General features: G+C 34.9%; 1 protein-coding gene across 6 annotated transcripts in view; it reads left to right on the top strand.

The window, feature by feature from the left end:
• The window catches only part of Iqub (IQ motif and ubiquitin domain containing), a 79,488-nt gene that overhangs the window by 17,535 nt on the left and 41,758 nt on the right, over positions 1-20,195 (top strand). For all 6 annotated transcript variants that reach the window (XM_071612824.1, XM_071612821.1, XM_071612818.1 and 3 more), the window contains 4 exons: positions 17-189; positions 427-582; positions 6,249-6,459; positions 19,196-19,371. In XM_071612824.1, the coding sequence (XP_071468925.1) occupies positions 17-189; positions 427-582; positions 6,249-6,459; positions 19,196-19,371 (716 nt within the window). The remainder of the gene's footprint in view (positions 1-16; positions 190-426; positions 583-6,248; positions 6,460-19,195; positions 19,372-20,195) is intronic.

Raw genomic sequence — 20,195 nt, 5'->3', positions numbered from 1 at the left:
GTTTTTATCTCCTTAGGCATTAATCAGTACCAGGTGGTAACTGTTGAGATTATAAAGTCTGATTTTCATAAGCCATTTCTTGGTGGATTTAAGCATAAAATAACAGGAATAGAATATCACAATGCTGGAACCCAAACTGTACCTAAATATATCCGAGGGAAAAAACAAGCATTTTCCAGGGACACCCAGGTAATATTTTTAATTTTCCATTTAGGTTTCTGAAACTATGGAATCAACAATTGTTGTATACTATATGACTTTCTCAAATTCTCCTCATTTATTATGTGGCAATTAAGATAGTAAAAGCAAAATTTACTGGACTGAGTAGAAAAATATTCTCTCTGTTGTATGTGTGTATTTTCACAGTCAGTGTTTATAGTATGTTTAAGTATGTATACTTACCTAAATGTTTTGTTTTTACTTTAGACAGTTTCTCAGAGAAAAAAGCTCCAACAAACTACAAATACAACATCCACACAAATGTCTAAAATTGGTGTGTATGTATCAAATATAACTGATAAACTGTTAAAACCAGGGGATTATTTTTCAGCAGCAAAATACCATGCTCGAAGATTCAATGCGGTAAGATAATTTCATTGTGAATAAATACTAAAAATTAAATATATAAAGCCAGTTGTTCTGTGTGTGTTTTCCTAAGCCACACCAGCCTGAGTAAGAACCCATATGTGTATGGGTCATGTTTCATGGATAGTCAATGCAGACCTATCTCCAATATCCCTCTGTATAAGCAACCCAGACCCTAAGTGCTCCTAACCCTTCCCTTGTCTTTAGGGACTCTCAGGTACCTTTGGCCATTATTAGCTTCCTCAACACTTCTGTCCCTTGGCCTTAACCCTTCCTTATCACAGAAGAATCATGTAGGGAGCTTGCCAGACTATTTGAAACTCAATAGAACAAGAGTGCACAAGAAAGTTAGCCACTCTAACTGGTATCACTTATACAATTCATCTTTTTTCACCTTTTAACTTTCAACCTATTTGATCTCTTATAGAGAGCATATAGTTGGATCTACCTCCTAGCATTATTTTGAGAGACAGACCTGGAATACAAAAAAGTCAAGTCTGTGGAGTCATCATCCTGAGGGAGACCACTCACTGCAGGGAAATCTTTGAACCTGGTTTATCAGTCCCAGTTACTCCAGCCTGATGAATTTTTGTTTTTAATCTAAATTAATATTTACCCAACAAGGGAAAAGATAGAGTTGTGAGATTTCAGGGGAAATTGAAATGCAGGTAGAATTTAAGCAAAGTAATCTCTTCATCTTCTGTATACAGGAAGGCTGTACATACAACATCCACACAAATGTCTAAAATTGGTGTGTATGTATCAAATATAACTGATAAACTGTTAAAGCATGTAAGTGGGCCAACATCAAGGTCTGGATTGCAAGGTGAACCAGGATTCTGTTCTCTTGGGAATGAAATTAAAAGAGCTATAGAAGTTATCTATGAAGTTCTCCAAGTTCAGCACCCGTGGTTGAAAATCAAGGCTGCCTTTCCCTGTCAAAGTGATTTAGAGCCTTTTCGACAACACTGGGATGCTTTGTTCTTACTGATCTAATTTCAAGCAATAAAGTTTCTTTGAGTTTATGATTTGAGAGGAGAAAGTCTGTCAGTGAGTAAGAAAATAGTTACTCAAAGAAAGAGGGATTGCTATGACATTTTATAGCTGCAGAGCATCCTTGGGAGAAATATTGTTTCCTGTTAGCTTTGTGGCTGTCTTGATTAGTGTCACTTATTACAGTGATGTGTTTTTTCGTTTCTCGGTCCAAACTAATTTTTACTTTCTTATTGTTCTGGTTTTGGATGGTAATTTACTGTATCCTCAGGAACCTGCACTCCAATTATCTTCCCACTCTTTTACAATCTCACCATGCATAGAGTATTATTGTATGGTGACAAAATGGTTGACTCTTCTCATCACATCTGCATTCTGTGAAGGAACAAGAGGGAAGTCAAGGGAGCATGACCCATGTGCCCTCCTCCTGAAAACTTTACCCAGTGACATGTGCTTTCAATTCATTGGCCTGAGCCATGTCCTGTGATGTCCCTCCCAAAGGAGTAAATGCTAAATGCATTTGTTAATTAGTATATTGTTCCTCCAGAAAGCTGAGATCTTCTTAGTAGGAGGAAATAGAGGACATAGGATATCAGGTAGAGAAGTAGCCCTCTCTGTACTACTTTCCAAATGCCAATAAAATGATATTAAAGGGAAAAAATTCATATATATATATGGCAAAGAATATAAAAGAGAAGAGTAAATATCAGTTGACTTTGTTGAAGTTGTAAAGCAAATGGAGTGTGTAACTTGGCTTACTAGAGCAGTTAAAATCTAAATGCCTGCCAAGAGGGTTGGCATCAAGACCCACATACATTGGCCCCAGAGGGTCTTGGAAGGTGGGTTGGAGATTTTGTGGGAGGTCAAAGTGAGGAGTGGGCCGTGAACTGTTAAAAGGCTATATGAGGAGTCAATTTCCATTTAATAAGTCCTTTTATCCTCATTGATTTCCTTTCCACTTGGGTCATGTTCATTTTATTTTTTTTAAAAGGTTTTAGAGTTCAATGCTTAATAGTTCTTGTTTTAAGCAAGATTATATTATGTGTGGCTGATATATTTGTATTCATGTCTGCCATCTCATCTTGTTAATTTACTAATCATTTTTGTTTGTTTATTCTTTTTGTTGGCTTGATCAGCTTTTTCATGTTTTTGTTTTTTCATAATTTAGAGTTGGTAATTTATATGTTAATATGCATTTTCTACTAGTTAATAAAAAATTGTTAAACATGTCTGTTTTATTTTTATGCCAAATGCATGGGTAATCTTGCTGTATTTCCTTTCTGTGAACAAGAATCTTAATATGCATTTATTTTCTTCCTTTCTTTTTCCTTCCTCCCCTATTCCTCCTATACAGTGAGGATTTAGAATTATAAGTAAATATAATTTACAATATAATTATAATTCTACATTGTTATTTTAAATATTTGCTTTGATACATATATTTGTTTTTCTGAATAAAATATATTTAGTTTCATAAGTCTTTTTGAAGCCTTTTTTCCCTGCTTTAATTTTCCTGCTTGAATTTATTATTCTTGCTGGAACACATTCTTGAGTAATTCCTTCAGAGACTATGCATAGGGAATGAACCATGTAAGTCCTTACTGAATGAACCTCATATATGGGTTTTAATTTGAGTGGGTATGAAAGGTTAGATTTAAGTTTATTTTCAGAATTATTTTCCTTTGTAACTTTTGAAGCTATATTTGACAGTCAGATATTGATCTGATTCTAATTTCTTTGTTTCCTCTTTCTATGAGCTTTTAGGATTTTCACTTTATCCTTAGTATTTTGTAATGTTATCATGCTGCCTTTGAAACTTGGTAGTGGACCCTTTCTGAGAACTCATGTCTTGCTTTGGGAAATGTTCTTCTATTTTATTTTGAGTAATTTCTGTAATCAAATTTCTTCATTCTGTCTGTAACTTGTATCCGACATGTTTTGGAATGACTGGATTTATCTTTCATGTTTCTGATTTTCTCTTCATTGCTTTCTAACTTTTGTGACCTTTCCTTCTGCATTCTAAAAGATTTTCTCACCTAAGTTTCTGCTTATTAATTCCTTCTCAGTCTCTACATTCTGCAGATCAGATTATAACAAATCTCTGCCAATATTCTTTCTTCCCTTCTCCCATGTACTGAAGCTTTAACTGGGCACATGGCTGTCCAGAGAAGATGACATTTCTTAGCTCCTTTGTAAATCAGGGGCGGGGGCATGTAACTAAAGTCTAGACAACAGGGTCTGTGGGGCAGTGATATGAGGCACTTCCAGGAGTTGCTCTTAAAGTGTTCTTTGTTCCTTTCCCACTATTTACTGGCTGGAAGATGATGATAAGTGGATCAGCCAAGTGAGACATACAAGTAGGAAGCAATTTGTTAACTGCTGCGGCAGAGCTTTCCTACCAGCCCTAAACTGCGAGGCCCTAAACTGCTCGCCAGTGACCAGATGGACATACGAGAGGGGAAAATTCCTGTTATTTAAACAAATCTTGTTTTGGTGTCTTTAATAAATTTTAAAAGTTTAATAACCACCCAAACTGACACATATTTTATTGTTTCTTTTTTTTTAATTTTCAAAAGTAAAGATTTTTCCACAGTCCTTTTTTGGTTTTTGTTTTTAATCTTGTTTTATACTGATGGAATTTTACACCAAAAACATTAACTACCTTTAGTCTTGTTTTCTGTTTCATTTTACTTTAATAAAGTGGTTCTGAAACTTCAGCTTCCAGGTCCCCTGGAGAGTTGTTGTGATCTGCTGGGCAAGGGGCTGGGGGAGGGTGCTGGAAGCTGGTTGCTTGCTGATACTTTTCTAGATAATGCCTATACTGCTGGTCTTCCCACTACTCTTTGAGAATTACTCTTCTACTAATTCTGTTTCAAGCAAGAATAAATTGTTCTTTTGGATGAGGGGCTTTTTATTTTGTTGGCTCTTCTCAAATGCTTGGTTAGTCTGGGGTATCTACTCTCAGAAGATTTGAAATTTTTAACTCATTTTGTTCTATCATCCCAGATGTGTAATACCTATAAAAACTTAAATATAGTATATAATACATAACTAGATAATAATATAATTATAGTACTCATATGTAATAATATTAATTAATATAATAAAATAAATGTTCTAGGTTATGATTTCCAACCTATTTTAATTCACCTTTGTTAATTTCACTTAAATATTCACAGAATTGGAAACTTGGAACTTAATTTGCTAATATGCAATGTGCTAACAGCACTTTCTAATCCCAGTGGTTTTACAGTATAAGGCTTGATTCTGGGACGGAGCTATTTTTCTGGATAGGGCGTTTCTATACATCCTCAGTCTCACCAGCCTTTGGGCACACTAACCACTCTTGCCTAGGGATACATATTTCTGTTGCTGTTTACCTAAATTGTTTAATAGGAGCATGTCCCATTTGCATTTTTCAGGCAGGTACTGGGTTGGCTGCCCTTCTGCTCAGAGAATCCGCCAGTTTGGGGCATGAAGCAGTTCCAGGGCCACTTGTCTGTCTTCTAGCTTGCCTCTCCAGTGCACGACTAGGCTATAGATTCCTTCTTTAGTATGTTCCATCTGTCTCTTTGCTTGAGGGGATTCTTTAAAATTTCTATTCCCTTGGGTGACCCATTCAGTATGATCCATAGACTTTATTGATTTCTGTTTTACACATTTTGCTGTAATTATCAGACATTAGGAAGCGGGAAAGAAATGTGCCAGCATATGTTTTGTCCTCAATCTTGTTGCAAACTCCCCACATTTTATTTGAATTTATAAATAAAGTTATAAAACTTTGTTATATCATGAAGTTTTGAGGGGTTAATAATATGGAATACTGCCAAATATGTTTCCATTTCATATAATTTAATTCTTCTTTATGTCTCTCTTTTATCTAATCCTTGCTGGTTTTCACACATACCTGTATGTGTTTAGGAAATATAGTTTTGTTTTAAATATGTGCCTTAGCTTATGGCAATTAAGATGAGCTAGAAATAACAAAAATTCATAAACATTATAGTATAAATTGAGGATTTGTAATGTGATGTACCAGCTGTTTCTTTCTTTTTTGCACCAGGGATTGAACTCAGGGGCACTCTTAACCACCAAGCTACATCCCTAGCTCTTTTAATTTTTTTGCTACATCCCAAGCCCTTTTAATTTTTTTTTTTTTTTTTTTTTTTTTTTTTTAGACAGGGCCTAAGTTGCTGAGCCTGGCTTTGAATTTACAATCCTCCTGCCTCAGCCTCCCAAGCATCTGGGATTACAAGCATGCACTACCATGCCTGGGAGGCTAAGCACTTTCTAAGCATACTGTTATCACTGTTTTATAAATGAGAGTCCTAAAGTAAAGAGATGGCAAGCAACTTGCCCCAAATAAATCTACTTACTAAGTAGCAGAGAGGGATTTCCAATTAAGTCTAACTCCAGAGTCTGTGCTCTTAAGCATTATACTAACAGCCTCTATGAAGGTGTATTTGCTAGATTACAAGACAAATAGCAGTGACATGTATTATCTGTGGCTTCTATGTTCGTATATGTAAGAATATCTAACACGGAACTAAAATCAGACTCAGCACTGTTTTATTGCTGAATTGGTATTGAAATAATCATTGTTGCCTTTCTTTATTGTCTGATCAAAAAGTTGATGGCAGGCACTTTATTTTCTTTTAATTTAAATACAGGCGATAGTAATACAGACTTGCTACAGGCAATGGCATGCTAAAGTCTTTGTAAGGGAACTAAAAGAACAGAAAAAGTTGAGGTTGGAGTGGGAAGCCCAGGAAGAACTACGGAAAATAAAAGAAAAAGAAGAATGGACGCAATTGGACTATCACCGGAGGCATAATCCTAAAACAAATGAAGACTTTGAACTTCTTTATAATGCACTAAACTGTAAGTTTGTCATAGGTTTTGAATAAAATATTAACTTAGAAATTTTTCATTAATAGGTAAACAGTTTTACTGAAGACAAAAGAAAGGCATGTTAGGCAGAAGTCTTGGGAATCTGATCTGAAGTTAGATGAATACTATCTTACATTTGGGACAGAAATTAAGGCTGAAACAACATTAAAAATGCTTTCATGCTAACAAATGTGCATATTGTTGTGTGAACTATATAGTTTAGGTATATTGGGTCATTTGATCCTTATTCACGTGAGAGAGAGAGAAAGCACTGTCTCACCTGGTTTTCTGATGCTTTGGGCAGTTTGTGAACTCAGAGGTGAGCTGTTTAAATCCCTCAATCCAGCATCCTGTGACTGTGCTCTTTAGAGAAGGTGTCAACGATACCTTTTAAACCCCCCAATAATAATAATAGTGAATGATTTATATCCTATTTCTTCTACAGTATGTGTGTTAGTCACTGATAAATGAAAAGCTTCAGTTACTTGAAAAAGGGTGACAGACACACCTCTGCCTTTCTTGAAACCTTTTCCCAATGACCTATCTTCCAATCTCAGGACAAATGTCAACTACTCAAGGGTTTTGTGACTGACAATATAACTTGGATATACTATTTGTCATCTCGTAATCCTCACCCTACCCTTTTCATTTATATCATAACAATTCATAACAATACATCTTTTAACATTTATTTATTGACTGATTCTTTTTAGTTATTTATAACACTAGAGGATACATTTTGACATAATCACAAAAGCAGGGAATATAATTTGCTTCTATTCAGTCCCCAGCACTTCCCCCCTCCTCCCTCTATTCATTCTCCTCCCTTTACTCTACTGATATTTCTGCAATTTATGTGTTGTTTTTTTTAAGTCAGTGTCTTACGTCTGAACTTGATGTTGGGATGCACTGTGCTGTATTCATGTATGTACATATGAAAGTGCAGTCAGATTTCATTGCACTCTTCTTCCTTTACCCATCCCTCCTTCATCCCTTCAGTCCCCTTGGTCTAATCTACTAATCTTTCCTCTGTTTTGATGAAATTCCCTCTCCTTTGTTCCCTTTTCTCTCTCCCATTGCCCTTATGTTGGATTAGCTTCCGCATATTAGAGAGAACATTTGACCTTAGTTTTTGGGATTGGCTTATTTCACATGATACTCTCCAGTTTCATCCATTTATTGGCAAATGCCATAATTTCATTGTTCTTTACAGCTGAGTAATATTCCATTGTGTGTGTGTGTGTGTGTGTGTGTGTGTGTGTGTGTCTATACCTCTGTTTAGAGTTTTAAACATTTAAAGTAGGCTTGGTTGGGTGCAATGACAAATGCCTGCTACTCAGGACACTGAGGCAGGAGATCACAGGTTCCAGGCCAACCTGGGCAAGTGAGCAAGATCATGTCTCAAAATAAAAATAAAAGGGGCTGAGGGTTTATTTACCTCAAGGGTAAAGCACTCTGGGCTTGATTCTCAGTAACACACACACACACACACACACACACACACACACCTGCACACACAAAAAAACAACAACAAAAAACCCCAGAGCAACAATGGAAAATAGCCTGTCATTTGTTTTACAGTTGAACAAGGTCTTTTTATTCAAGGAAATTAGTCTTTTACTTTTCTATGATCATTCATAATATTAATTTTAAGAGATTTTTTTTCTGTCTTTACTTCCTTACATAACTTTTTTTTTAACCAGGAACTGAACCCAGGGCCACTTAGCCACTGACTCACATCCCCAGTTATTTTTATTTTTAGACAGGATCTCACTAGTTGCTCAGGGCTTCACTAAGTTGCTGAGGCTGGCATTGAACTAGAAATCCTCCTGCATCAGTCTCCTGGGACCACTGGGATTACAGGAATGTGCCACTGCACCTGGCCCCCTTGTATGACGTTTTGGTTTATGTTGTGAGTTCAATCACTCACGTCATGCTCTCAAATTGTATATAAGTTTAAGTGTTGGATTTTGAGTGTATTTAAATAGCTATGAGATAATACCCTACTTACTGGAGATGAAATAAATAAACACATGGCCTAACAAACACTTATCTCTTCAGTAACAGAAAAAACCAAGTGATGTGGGAATGTTTACAACTTGGTGTAATAGTGTTTAAGGTAACTTCAAGCCTTCATAGACTTGTGTATCTGCTACCCTCTTTCTTCTAATCATTAATCTCTAGGAATACTGTTTATTTTATTTTAAACTTCATTTCTATTTAATTTTCTCTGTGAGATGATAACAATGGTTAATATAAGTGTCAGTATTGGAGGATAATTATAAAACTAACCTTATGTTAGAGCAGAGATCCATGAAAATGATAATACTCTAAATTCATACATGAATTAACTAAAGGTTGCCTTGATTATTTTTGTTTGTCTAACAAAAAACTCTGAAAAATACTGAAAAACATGTTGAATGAAGTTCTGCCTCTTCTAATTATTATTAGTGTTAACTAGAACAAGTTACTCACTTCTAAGCCTTAGTTCCTTTATCTATAAAAAGGACTCCATAGTTTCTGGCACATCTATTTCAGAAGGCTTAATAAAGTAAAAAATATAAAACATTATATGTATGAAAGTACTTAAAAAGTACCAGGGTCTATATGTATATGTGAATTGTTATTTTATGGTAAATAATTTTATTCAAAACTTGTATATCAAAATAGAACACATATGTCACATAAATCTACACGATTTGTATTGAGAAAAACAAAAATTAAACAAGATTTTTTAACATGAAAGACATATCTTACTTTCCTCCAATTCTAAAAATATAAATTAAAAACTTGGAGTAATAAGTTAAAATTTGTTTCACAAGCTCTTCTATTAAATATAGTTTTCTTCATTCCATATTCCTAACTCTGGTCCTTGAAACTGCTGCCCTCTTGTGGCTCATAGAGACAGTTATACAGTTTAAATTCATAATAGGAAACCACTTTTCCTCAAGACAAGCTGTCTTCCTATAATAAAAACAAAATGAAGTCAAGTTAAGGAAATAAATGTGACTGAGATATAGTGAAACAAAACCATTTCTAGCCAACATTTTATTTTTATGTCTTTTTTTCTTATAGTAATATGTTGAGGGTGACTTCCTTCACTACTCTGAATTGTCATGAGGGACAATAGAGGAAGAAAACAGGTGCTACAAAAGTACCTAGGTATCCTATATTTCAACAAAAGTCTGAAATAATTGAGTTGATTAAAAATTTTTAAAGTTTTATATAAGTGGAATTATTTATAAGGAATATTTTCTATCTGGCTTTTAAAATTCAGTACTCTATCATGAGATTTTTCCTTGTTATTTGTGAATTTGTTCATTCTCATTTCTATAGAGTATGCCATTCCATGAATGCACCACAACTGATATATTAATTGTACTGTGGATTTGTGTCTCCACCCCAGTTTTGTCCAATACAAGTAGTGGTGCACAAATGTCTTAGGTAAAGATATGTGTACATTTCTCTTGGATGTGGATTTCTAGGAGTAGAATTTCTCATTCGTGGGATAGGCATATATTCAGCTTTAGTGGATCCTGCTAGATGATTTTACAGAGATTGTACTAGTTTATACTCCTTACAGGAGATTATGAAAATTTTAATTGGTCCATTGTCCTCTCTAGCATTCACCACTCTGTCTTTCTCATTGTGTCTTCCTGGAGGGTGTGCAGTACTACTACTCTGCCTCATTTTTCACAGAGGATCCAGTAGGTGAGATCAGGATATTTGTCATGTGAGACAAACCCTCTTCCTCAGGAATAATTTACAAAAGAAGTGAGATGGGAACTATTCTTTGTCCTAGGGATTATTCAGCAGGATCAAAGACCTGAAAAGGAAAGGGGGGAGGATTTGAAGAGGTTAATAAAGTGGTTCTTTGGAGGGAGCCAAGGCTGTGGGCTGTGCTTTGGGGTGAGGGCAGAGGGTTGTGCTATTCTCACTGCATGTCAAGTGAGAAGAGCTTCAAGAGAGTCCTCTAGGGGAGCTTTGGAATATTCCCTTTGTTTGAGGAATACAAAAGACTGCTGCCTACACCATGCCTAGGAGGGTAGATTGGAGTCTTTCTCTAAAGTAGGAAACTAGAGGTCTATGAGAGAGCCCACCTCTGCATTGGATACTGGAGAGTGTTGCTGCATTGATATGTACAGCACTCTCAAGATTTTTTTTTTAACAGAGACATGTGTTTGTCAGAAGGCACTACACAGTAGAGACAGTGAGTAAGTAACAAGGTGATCTGAGGTCCTCTTGGGCCCACCATTCAATAGAATCAACTGGAGAAAAGCTATTTCTTGCAGTTTGTCAGGAAGAAGCTTGAAGTGAACAGCAGGATCCTCCATAAGTGGCTACCTGGAGGGTGGATGCATATGTCTGAGTCCAGGGGAGTCACAGGAGGAGGGGTTCAGCTGAAGAGCCTCAGAAGAATGAACTTGAGCCATCTTTCAGGTCTTCAGAGTGGGAATCTACCCATCCAAGTAAGACCTGCACCTTCCCAATTACCCATCTCCCAAGCCAAGTACAGAGGAGAAATAGCAGCTAGGGATGAGGACAGGCATCAAGCCGAGTCATACAGAAGGAGATATCCTTTCCACAACCTCCAGGGCAGGTTTGCATTTCTTTCATTTGGCTTGTCTTTTCATTCTTTTAATAGTTATCTGTCTCAGAGCAAAAGTCTTTCTTGCAGTTCCATTTGTTAATTTCTTCTTGTGTGGATCATGCATTTAGTATTTGTGTCTAAAAACTTTCTAAACCTAAGGCTGCAGAGCTTTTCTCCTTTGTTTTATTCTGGAATTGTATAGGTTAATGTTTTAAGTTTACAATCCAGTTCAAACTAAATTTATGTGAGACATGAGATATTGAGCTTAATTTTTTGAATGTTTTGTTTTTGAATATCCAATGGTTCCCATATTATTTGTTGAAAACAGTGTCTTTTCTCCCTTGAGTCACCTTTGTATCTTCATCAAAATCTTAGTCCATTCAGTCTGTGGTAACAAAATACTATCTGTTGGGTAGCTTATAAACAACAGAAAGCTATTTTTTAGAGTTTGCTGTCTGGCGAGGGCCCTGTTCTTGGTTCATATATGGTGCCTTCTTGCTGTGTTCTCACTGTGGTAGAGGGTAAAGTGCTTGGGCCTGTTCTATATATAAGGGTACTATCCTAATCATGAGGGTGTCAGCATTAGGATCTGATCACCTCTCAAAAGACCCACCTTTAGCCACGCGACCAGCACGCCAGCTTCATAATAGAGGTTCAAAACATAGAAATTAACTAGTGAGTTCAAATTAAAGAGACATGACTCTCAATTTACCTTTTTCTTGCCCAGCTCAGAGACGGCTCCTCCCAGCTCCTGCCTCTAGCCATCTGATGTGGTAGCGAGGTTTACACAAGAGGCCAGCAAGAGAGAGAGAAAAACGCCAGGGAATGAGCTTTTATTGGGGAACAAAAAATTCAGGGGAAAATTCTATCCAATGAAGGTCGAGGGGGGGCAGCATTCCAAGGTCAGGGTCAGTGATTGGTTTTCAGGTCAGTGGTCAGTCACACCCCCACACGGACAAGCCCTCACACCTGGGGAAGGGTGGGGAAGGCTCAGACACAGCTTGTCTAAGGGCCTCACACCCAGCCAGGGAGGTAGCTCAAATCACCTGCAAGAACGGCTTCCTACACCACCTCCTCATATCATTGTCTTGGGGGTAAGGAGTTCAAAATGTGACTCCCCACCCCCCCAGAGGGACACAAACATTCAAACCATAGCAGTCAAAAATCAGTTGACTGCATTTGTATGGATCTATTTCTTGACTCTATTTTGTTCTCTCTGTGTGTGTGCGTGTGCACATGGTATACATGTGCACACTCACACACATACATGTACCTTAACTCTGTATCTTATAGTTTATCTTGAAATTGAACAATGTGAGTCTTCATGTTTTGGTTTTCTTTAGGCTATTCTAGTTTTTTGACTTTCCATTTCCAATTCCATTTTGGAGTCACCTTTTGATATTTTCAAAAAACCTTGCTGGGACTTTGAATGGAATTGTGTTGACTGTATAGATAAAACTAGGAAGAACTGACATCTTAAAAATATTGAGTCTCCACCCTGTGAACATGGTACATCTTTTCATTGCTTCATTCTTCATTGACTTCTTCACCAGGACTTTATATTTTCAGCATACAGATCTTGCACATATTTTGTTAAATTTACACACAATGGCTTCATTTTTTGGTGTTGTCTTAAATGGTGGTCTTTTTTACATTTCAAATTCCAATTGTCTATTTCTAGTATAAGGAACACAACTGACCTCTGTATGTTGATCTTGTATCCTCAGACTTGGATAAATTCACTTTTTAATTCCAGGACTTAATTTTTGGATCTTTGATATTTTCCATATAGGCACTTAGGAATTATGTTATCTGTGAATAAAGACAAATATGTATACTTTCTTTTTTTAGCTTCCCTTATTCAGCTAACAAGGACTTTCAATATGATGTTGAATAGCAATGGTCAAGAGCATATCTTTGCTTTACTTTAAATCCTGGAATTTCCAAGTTTACCTATTTTTTGCATGTGGAAATTAAACTGTTTTAATAACATTTGATTTTAGACATAATTTCCCCACTGAATTGCTTTTTTCGTCTTTGTGGGAAGTTGGTTGTCTACCTATTTATGAGTCTATTTCTAACTTCTCAATCCTGCTCCATTAGTCTAAACACCAACACCATACTGTCTGGATTACTATAGCTTTATGAAACTTAAAATTCAGGAATTTCAATCCCTTGAGTTTTTCTTGTCAAAGAAGTTTTGAGTATTCTACATCTACTGCATTCCAAGTAAATTTTAGAATCAGTTTGTAAATTTTTACTAGAAAGCTTTCTGGGAGTTTGTATGGGATTGAGATGAATCCAGAGTTCAATTTAGGAAATATTCGCTTCCTATCAATATTAAATCATCCAAGCTGATTTTAGGGTGAAAACATTCAGTCCTTCACCACTAAGTGTACTTAAAACAGATATTCACTGGTGTCCTTTATCAGTGATTGATAAAGTTGAGAAAGTTCCCTTCTGAGAGTGCTTTTGAGGAATGGGTGATGGATTTTGTCAAGTGTTTATTCTTTATCTATTGAGACATTCATATAGTCTTTTTCTCTTTCAGCTATGGTTATGGTGAATCATAGTGATTGATTTTCAAATGTTAAAACAACATTGCATTCCTAGGATAAACTCCCCTTACTTATGAAGTATTATATTTATATATTGTCAAGTTTGATTTGCTTAGGGTTTTGTTTGGAATTTTTGCTTATAGATTTACAAGGGATATTGGTCTGTAGTCCCCCCCACCCTTCATTTTATGTTATTGCCTGCTTTTTTTTTTTTTCCCATCAGGATAATGCTGTACCCTTCAATTTTCTCACAGTGCATATTCAGTGAAGTCATGTTGGCTTGGAGTTTCCTTTGTGGAAACAATTTAAATTGAACATTTAATTTCTTGGAAGATACAGTGCTATTTGTGTTCTATATATCCTTTGGTGAGCTTTGATAGTTTGTCTTTCAAGGAATTTTAAAATTTTTATCTAAGTTGTTGAATTTATTACCATAAAAATGTTAACATTATTCAGTATTATCCTTTTAATACCTGTAACCTGTGGGATCTGTAGTAATGTCATCTAAATCCCACTATTGGTAATTTCGTCTTTTCTCTGTTTTTCTGATCAATCAAATGATTTATAATTTTTTACTACTATTATACTCATTTTCTCTTTTATGTTACCTTTCATCATTGTTTATTATTTACCTTGTTATTATTTCTTTTATTCTATTTTCTTTTGTTTAAATTTATCCTATTTTTCTAGTCATCTAGTGAAAGCTGAGGGTCTGAGACCTTTCTTTTTCAATATAGGTATTTGGCATTATGAAATTTCCCCTACTATTGTGCCAGTTTCATTCACAAATTTCAATATGTTGAGTTTTAATTTTCTCTCATTTCAAAATACTTTCTGATTACCCTTTTGATTCTTCTTTGATTCATGAATTATTTAGAACTGAGTATTTTAATTTTAGATATCTTTCTGTCATTGATTTCTAACTTCATTGTGTGAAGAGACAATATAATTTTGTATGGTTAGAGTTCTTCTAAATTTATTGAGAATCACACATTCAGAATATAGATTATATTAGAAAATGTTCTGTATGTGTTTGAGAAGAGTTTGCATTTGGCTATAGTTGGGTAAAGTGATTGATAAATGTCGGTCAGGTTGGATGATAGCTGTGTTACAATCTTCTTCTACATATTCACTAATTTCCCCTTTATTTGTTTATAAGTTATTGAGAGAGGAATACTAACATCTCAGGCTATAATAGCAAGGTACAATATTGGATTTTTTCTATTTTTTTTTGTAGTTCCATCAGATTTTGCTTCATTTACTTTTAATCTCTCTTATTAGATGCATAAACATTTAGAATGCTATCTCCTATTGATAATAATTGAGACTTTTAACATTATGAAATAACTTTCCTTATTGCTTTTCATATTTTTTTGCTATGAAATATACTTTGCCTAGTATTAATATGCATTTTAGAGCTTTCTTTAGATTACTGTTAGCATGGTATATCTTTTTACATTTTGCTATTTTAGCCTCTTCTTTATATTTAAGATGTGTTTATTGTAGGCAACATATGCTTAGTTCTTATTTTTTAAGCCCAACCTGATGATCTCTGCCTTTTAATTGAGATATTTAGACAGTTTTCATTAAATGTGATGATTGATATCATTAGGTGTAAATATGTTATCTTGCTATTTGCTTTATGCTTCTCCCTCATTATTTTTAAAGGTTTATTTTTTCTAGATAGTCATCTGTTTATATTATGTACTTAATTTGCCTACACTTATTTATTTGCATCCTGCTTGGAATTTCTTTACATCATGAATCTAAGAATCTGTGATCATTGTGAATTCTTGATAATTCTTAGCTAATGTGTCATATAAATATCACCTTTACTCCATTTTCTCTAATCATAACTTTCTGCCCATATTCTCTAGTTTTAAAAATCTTGTTAGGCACATGTTGACTTTTTTCAGATAATTTAGGCTTATAATTAGTGAGGAGAATTTTAAAATGCATATGCATATAGAATGCCAGTGGTGGATAAAATATTGTATGTTCTGTTATTTCTTGCTTAGAAATTATACATTTAAATTTTAGAAAATTTAGAATGAGTATAGATATATTAGATGCTAATATTAGCAGTTAATTTTATAGTTGAACTTCAGACTGGAGATTAGGTAATTTGTCTAAGAATGTATATTTAGGACAAAATAAGTTTGTTTTTCAAATGAACTAAATCCTTTAATATCTTTTGCTTCAAAATATTTATGGGTATTGACATGTGCTATAATGTGAGACTGCATCCCCCCACTTTAATTCATAAATTTAAGTCCTAGCCCTTTTTACCTCAGAGTGTGGCTATATTTGGAGATAGTTCTTTTAAAGAGGTAATTAAGAAACAAATATGAGGTCATTAGCGTGGGCCTTAATCCAGTATGACTGGTGTTCTTATAAGAAGAGGAGATTAGGCACAGACATGTATATAGAGAAATACCCTGATAAAACTAGTAAACTAGATATCAATCTGGTAAACTAGAAGACAATGACCCTTATAAGAGAGGCTTCTGAAGAAATCAACTCTGCCAACAACTTAATCTTGGATTTACAGCCTGCAGAACTATAAGGAAATAAATTTCTATTCTTTAAACCATGCAGTTTGTGGTACTTTGTTATAGCAGCTCTAGCAAACTAATACAACATCTTAATTTTTTTATTATTATCCCTAGGGAACATATATTTTATGAAAGGCGAAGACTTTCTTGTGTTCATATGTCTTCTCTGTATAATTTTGGAAACTGTTAGATCAGATACAAAATCTGTTTTGTTCAGCTGCTTCTGTCCTGTGTTTTTCTATTCCTTATAGGTACTTGAGACATGCTATTTTTCTATTGGGATGTTCTATTTCTTCCTATAGATTTATTATATTCGTCTAATGAAGAATTTTATTGGAATTAAGGTCCATTATTAACTTGGTTGGATTGTTTACTATTAAATATAATGGCAATAATTTAGGTGTATTTGAAAATAACAGTTATAGTGTGTCTGTCTACTTGCATATTTATCCAGGATGTAAGTCTATATGCGGGAGAGTAGTATGCTGCTATTTGAGGTTTCCAGGATAGCTTAAATAATGACCTAGTGGCCTATATTTTTTATAGGTTCTAAAAGTTTCTAATGTTACACTGGGAAATAAAAGAGGCTTACTAACATTTAATTTTCATTTGCTTTGTGGGAACATCTATGTAATCCTACAAGGTAAATATTCTTGGTTATTATTTCCACCGGCAAGCAGTTTTTCTTTTCATTTATATACTGCCTTTTGCCATACAGATTTTGTCATATTTCTTAAGTTCATTTGGTTATAAAGTTACTTTAAAATGTCAAACTCATCAATCATATATTTCCTGGACTTCCATAATATAACTTGACTCTTAAATTTACAGTTCTTTTGCTGAGTATAATTTAGCTTTTAAATTTATAGATCTTCTTTCTGGACAGATCAAGCTGTTCAATGTTTGAATAATGTATTCTTGATAAAGGATAGAGTGGGTTTTTATAAAGAACATGACTGACAACACCTTGACCTGATCAGGATAATTTCAAGTTGAAATTTGAGAGGAGAAAGAAATACTGATAAAACTAGTGAACTAGGTATCATGAAAGGCAGTGGTTATAAAGAAGGACCCAGAACAGCACTATGGCTTCTGGTATTTATCTTCTACTTCACAGAGATGCTGGTGTTAAAGTAAATCTGAAATTTTAATAGAAGGCAAATACGTTTTCTAGTTATATAAATTTACATGAACATTCTATATTCCGAAGTATCCCTGAAGCTTGATGAGTAAGTATCATTATTTTGTATTTTATGGTTTGGTTTTGGAATATATGTCATATGACAATATTTGTTGACAGTAAACAATGTTTTAAAATATTATAAATATGTTTATAATGTGAGTAGAGTAAATGCAGTTACAGTGGGAAGGAACATAAATTTCACTGAATCCTATCTAATACAAGACAAGGGAACATAATCTTATGTCAAGAAGAGGTCTTCACAAAGGAAGTTGTTAAACATAATGGTAAAAATTTGGGGATTTTGGGTGGTGATAAGTGGAAAGAAAAGCAGAAATTCTGTTCTTATGGAACCAGGGTTTAGTTTCTTAAATGTAGGACAGAACATTTTAATTTCTAAGGTTATCTCCAACCCTATTCTCTGTTAATGCAAATAAGGTTGATATTTTTGAAACGTGGGATGAAAAAGTTTTCTTTCCCAAATCTAGTATGTATGAGAATTGAATGGAGCTGGGTTTGTTGGCACACACCTGTAATCCCAGTGACTTGGGAGGCTGAGGCAGGAGGATTGCAAGTTCAAAGCCACCTCAGCAATTTAGCAAGACTCTAAGCAACTGGATGAGTTCCCATCTCAAAATAAATAAAAAAAGAAAAAGGTCTGGGGATATGACTTGGGTGGTTAGGCTGTTCTGGGTTCAATCCTTGGTTACCACTGCCCGCCCCCCCCCCCAAAAAAAAAAAAAAAGAAAAAAATTGAATGGAACATTTGTTAAACTGTATATATCTGAGATCAGAAATTCTGATTTAATTTTGAAGTAGGACCTAGCAGTCTACATTTTATGTTTTAGATTGAGGATTCCGTGTTATTCTTTAGATAAAGTAAGTTTATTAAAATATCATTCTTTTGCATTTTATGGTTTGGTCTTGGAATATATGTCATATAGACAATCTTTATTAACAGTAAACAATGCTTTAAATATTATAAATATTTTTATAATGTGAGTAGAGTAAATGCAATTACTTTATAAAAATTTGCTGCTGTAATTTAGGGTGTTGTGAAGAAAGGGAAAGTGGTACGTAAATGAATGAGGGCAATAACTGAAGTCAGCAATTCTACATGAATTTGTTATTTTAGATCCTCAGGGAAGCAGATACCAAGATATGGGGTAAGAAGTGAGAGATAAAGGGGAGGAGGGGAAGGCATAAGGAATATTTAGATTACTGTGAAATCTGACACTTTGTAGAAGTTGAGTGAAGGAAAATGGATGGGGTTCCGTGATACAGGCCTGAGCAAATCTAAGCCTGTCCAATGGTCAACTCTGATGTGACAACAAAAAAGTCCATTGTTGACCAGACACAGCCAGACCCTGGCTCCCTCAGAGTTCACAGTCATGGACATCTTTGTGGACAGAATGTGGCCTCTGCTCCAGCACTGTGGCACATCCTAAGTGCTGGAACTCCCAGCTCCCCCACTCCTCCTGACAGGCACCTCCTGAAGGGAAGCAGAGCAGTGCACATTCCTGGCTGCCACATATTTTTTGATGCTGACCGAGTGCGAATGCATACTTGGAGGCATAATTGGACATCATCTATGCTGATTTCCTTTGGCTTCTGTTTTTTTGCTTCTACTTTTATTGTTTTAAGTCTCTCCGATTCCATTTAGTCCCACACATTTTTCCTCCTCCACCCATCAGGTGTATGATGTGAATGATTCTATTCATGCATGATTTTGTTTATATCGATTCAAAAATAAATACCCTTTGTTAGGATGTGATGGTTAAAAACTGCTCTGTAAAGATATGGGATTTTAACAACTCAAGAGTCTTTCATGTTCTTCCTCTAGTCTGGCACCAAGAAGAACTTTCTCGGATTAACCAGTGTCTCACTGGAGCTGAAAGGAAGGCTGCTTTGTGTGAACTTTTGGAAAAAGAGACCCAGATAATTGCTTCCATTGGGAGACACAGATCCATTGCTTATTTGGAAAGAGAGGAATCAGAAAAACAAGTTTTTTTGAATAAGGTTAGTGAAGAAACTGTTATTTCAATATGAATGTATCTGGAGTTTAAAAATGTGTAATCATGATCTAAAAGGATAGAATTGTAAGAATTTGCATGAATTTTGTTTAGCATTTTGATGGCTTATTTCTTTAAGTTCCATATATTTAATTCTTGTGTAGCTGTATATGTTAGTCACAGCCAAGAATTAAGAATGATAAGTAACACAAAAGGAACGTGTTCTTAACTAAAGGGATTTGATCATGAAGGAAAAGATGGCGACACCTTCCTTGTGTCTCTGTTCATTTAAATTTAGGCTGGCTGTGTGAAGTAGATAAGTTGCACACTCTGGTGAAATGCATGGTATGAAAATCACAGAACATCAGGGTCTGGGGTACTCTGATAGTAAGCAGCCTGGGGAAAATAACTCAAGTCTGGTGTCTTACTTGGGGCTCACTATACCATCAACTGACCCAAAGGGTTTATGATTATTGAAAACCATGAAAAAATTCAGTTAAGGGGAAAACTAAAGTAATTACCCTTTTGTGGTCAAACTGCCTGTTTGATATTGAATAGCTTGTTTCCATAGTAACACAGTTCCTTTTATAAACCTGATCTTTCCAAACAATTAAAAGCCAATCCAGCCAGAAGAAAAGGATGAATTTCTCCAATAGATTAGCCTGTAGTGATTCTAGTTTTGTGGTTCTTATATTTTGAGAACATTTGCTCTTAAAAACTATATATATATATATTATATATATATATATATATATATATATATATATATATATATTATCTATATATAGTTTATCTATATAGTTTATGAGTATATATGTACATATATATGTG

The sequence above is a fragment of the Marmota flaviventris genome, chromosome 1 (assembly GCF_047511675.1).
Source record: "Marmota flaviventris isolate mMarFla1 chromosome 1, mMarFla1.hap1, whole genome shotgun sequence".
NCBI lineage: Eukaryota > Metazoa > Chordata > Mammalia > Rodentia > Sciuridae > Marmota > Marmota flaviventris.
Note: the sequence above shows the minus strand (reverse complement) of the source record. Positions and strands in the feature narration are given on the sequence as shown.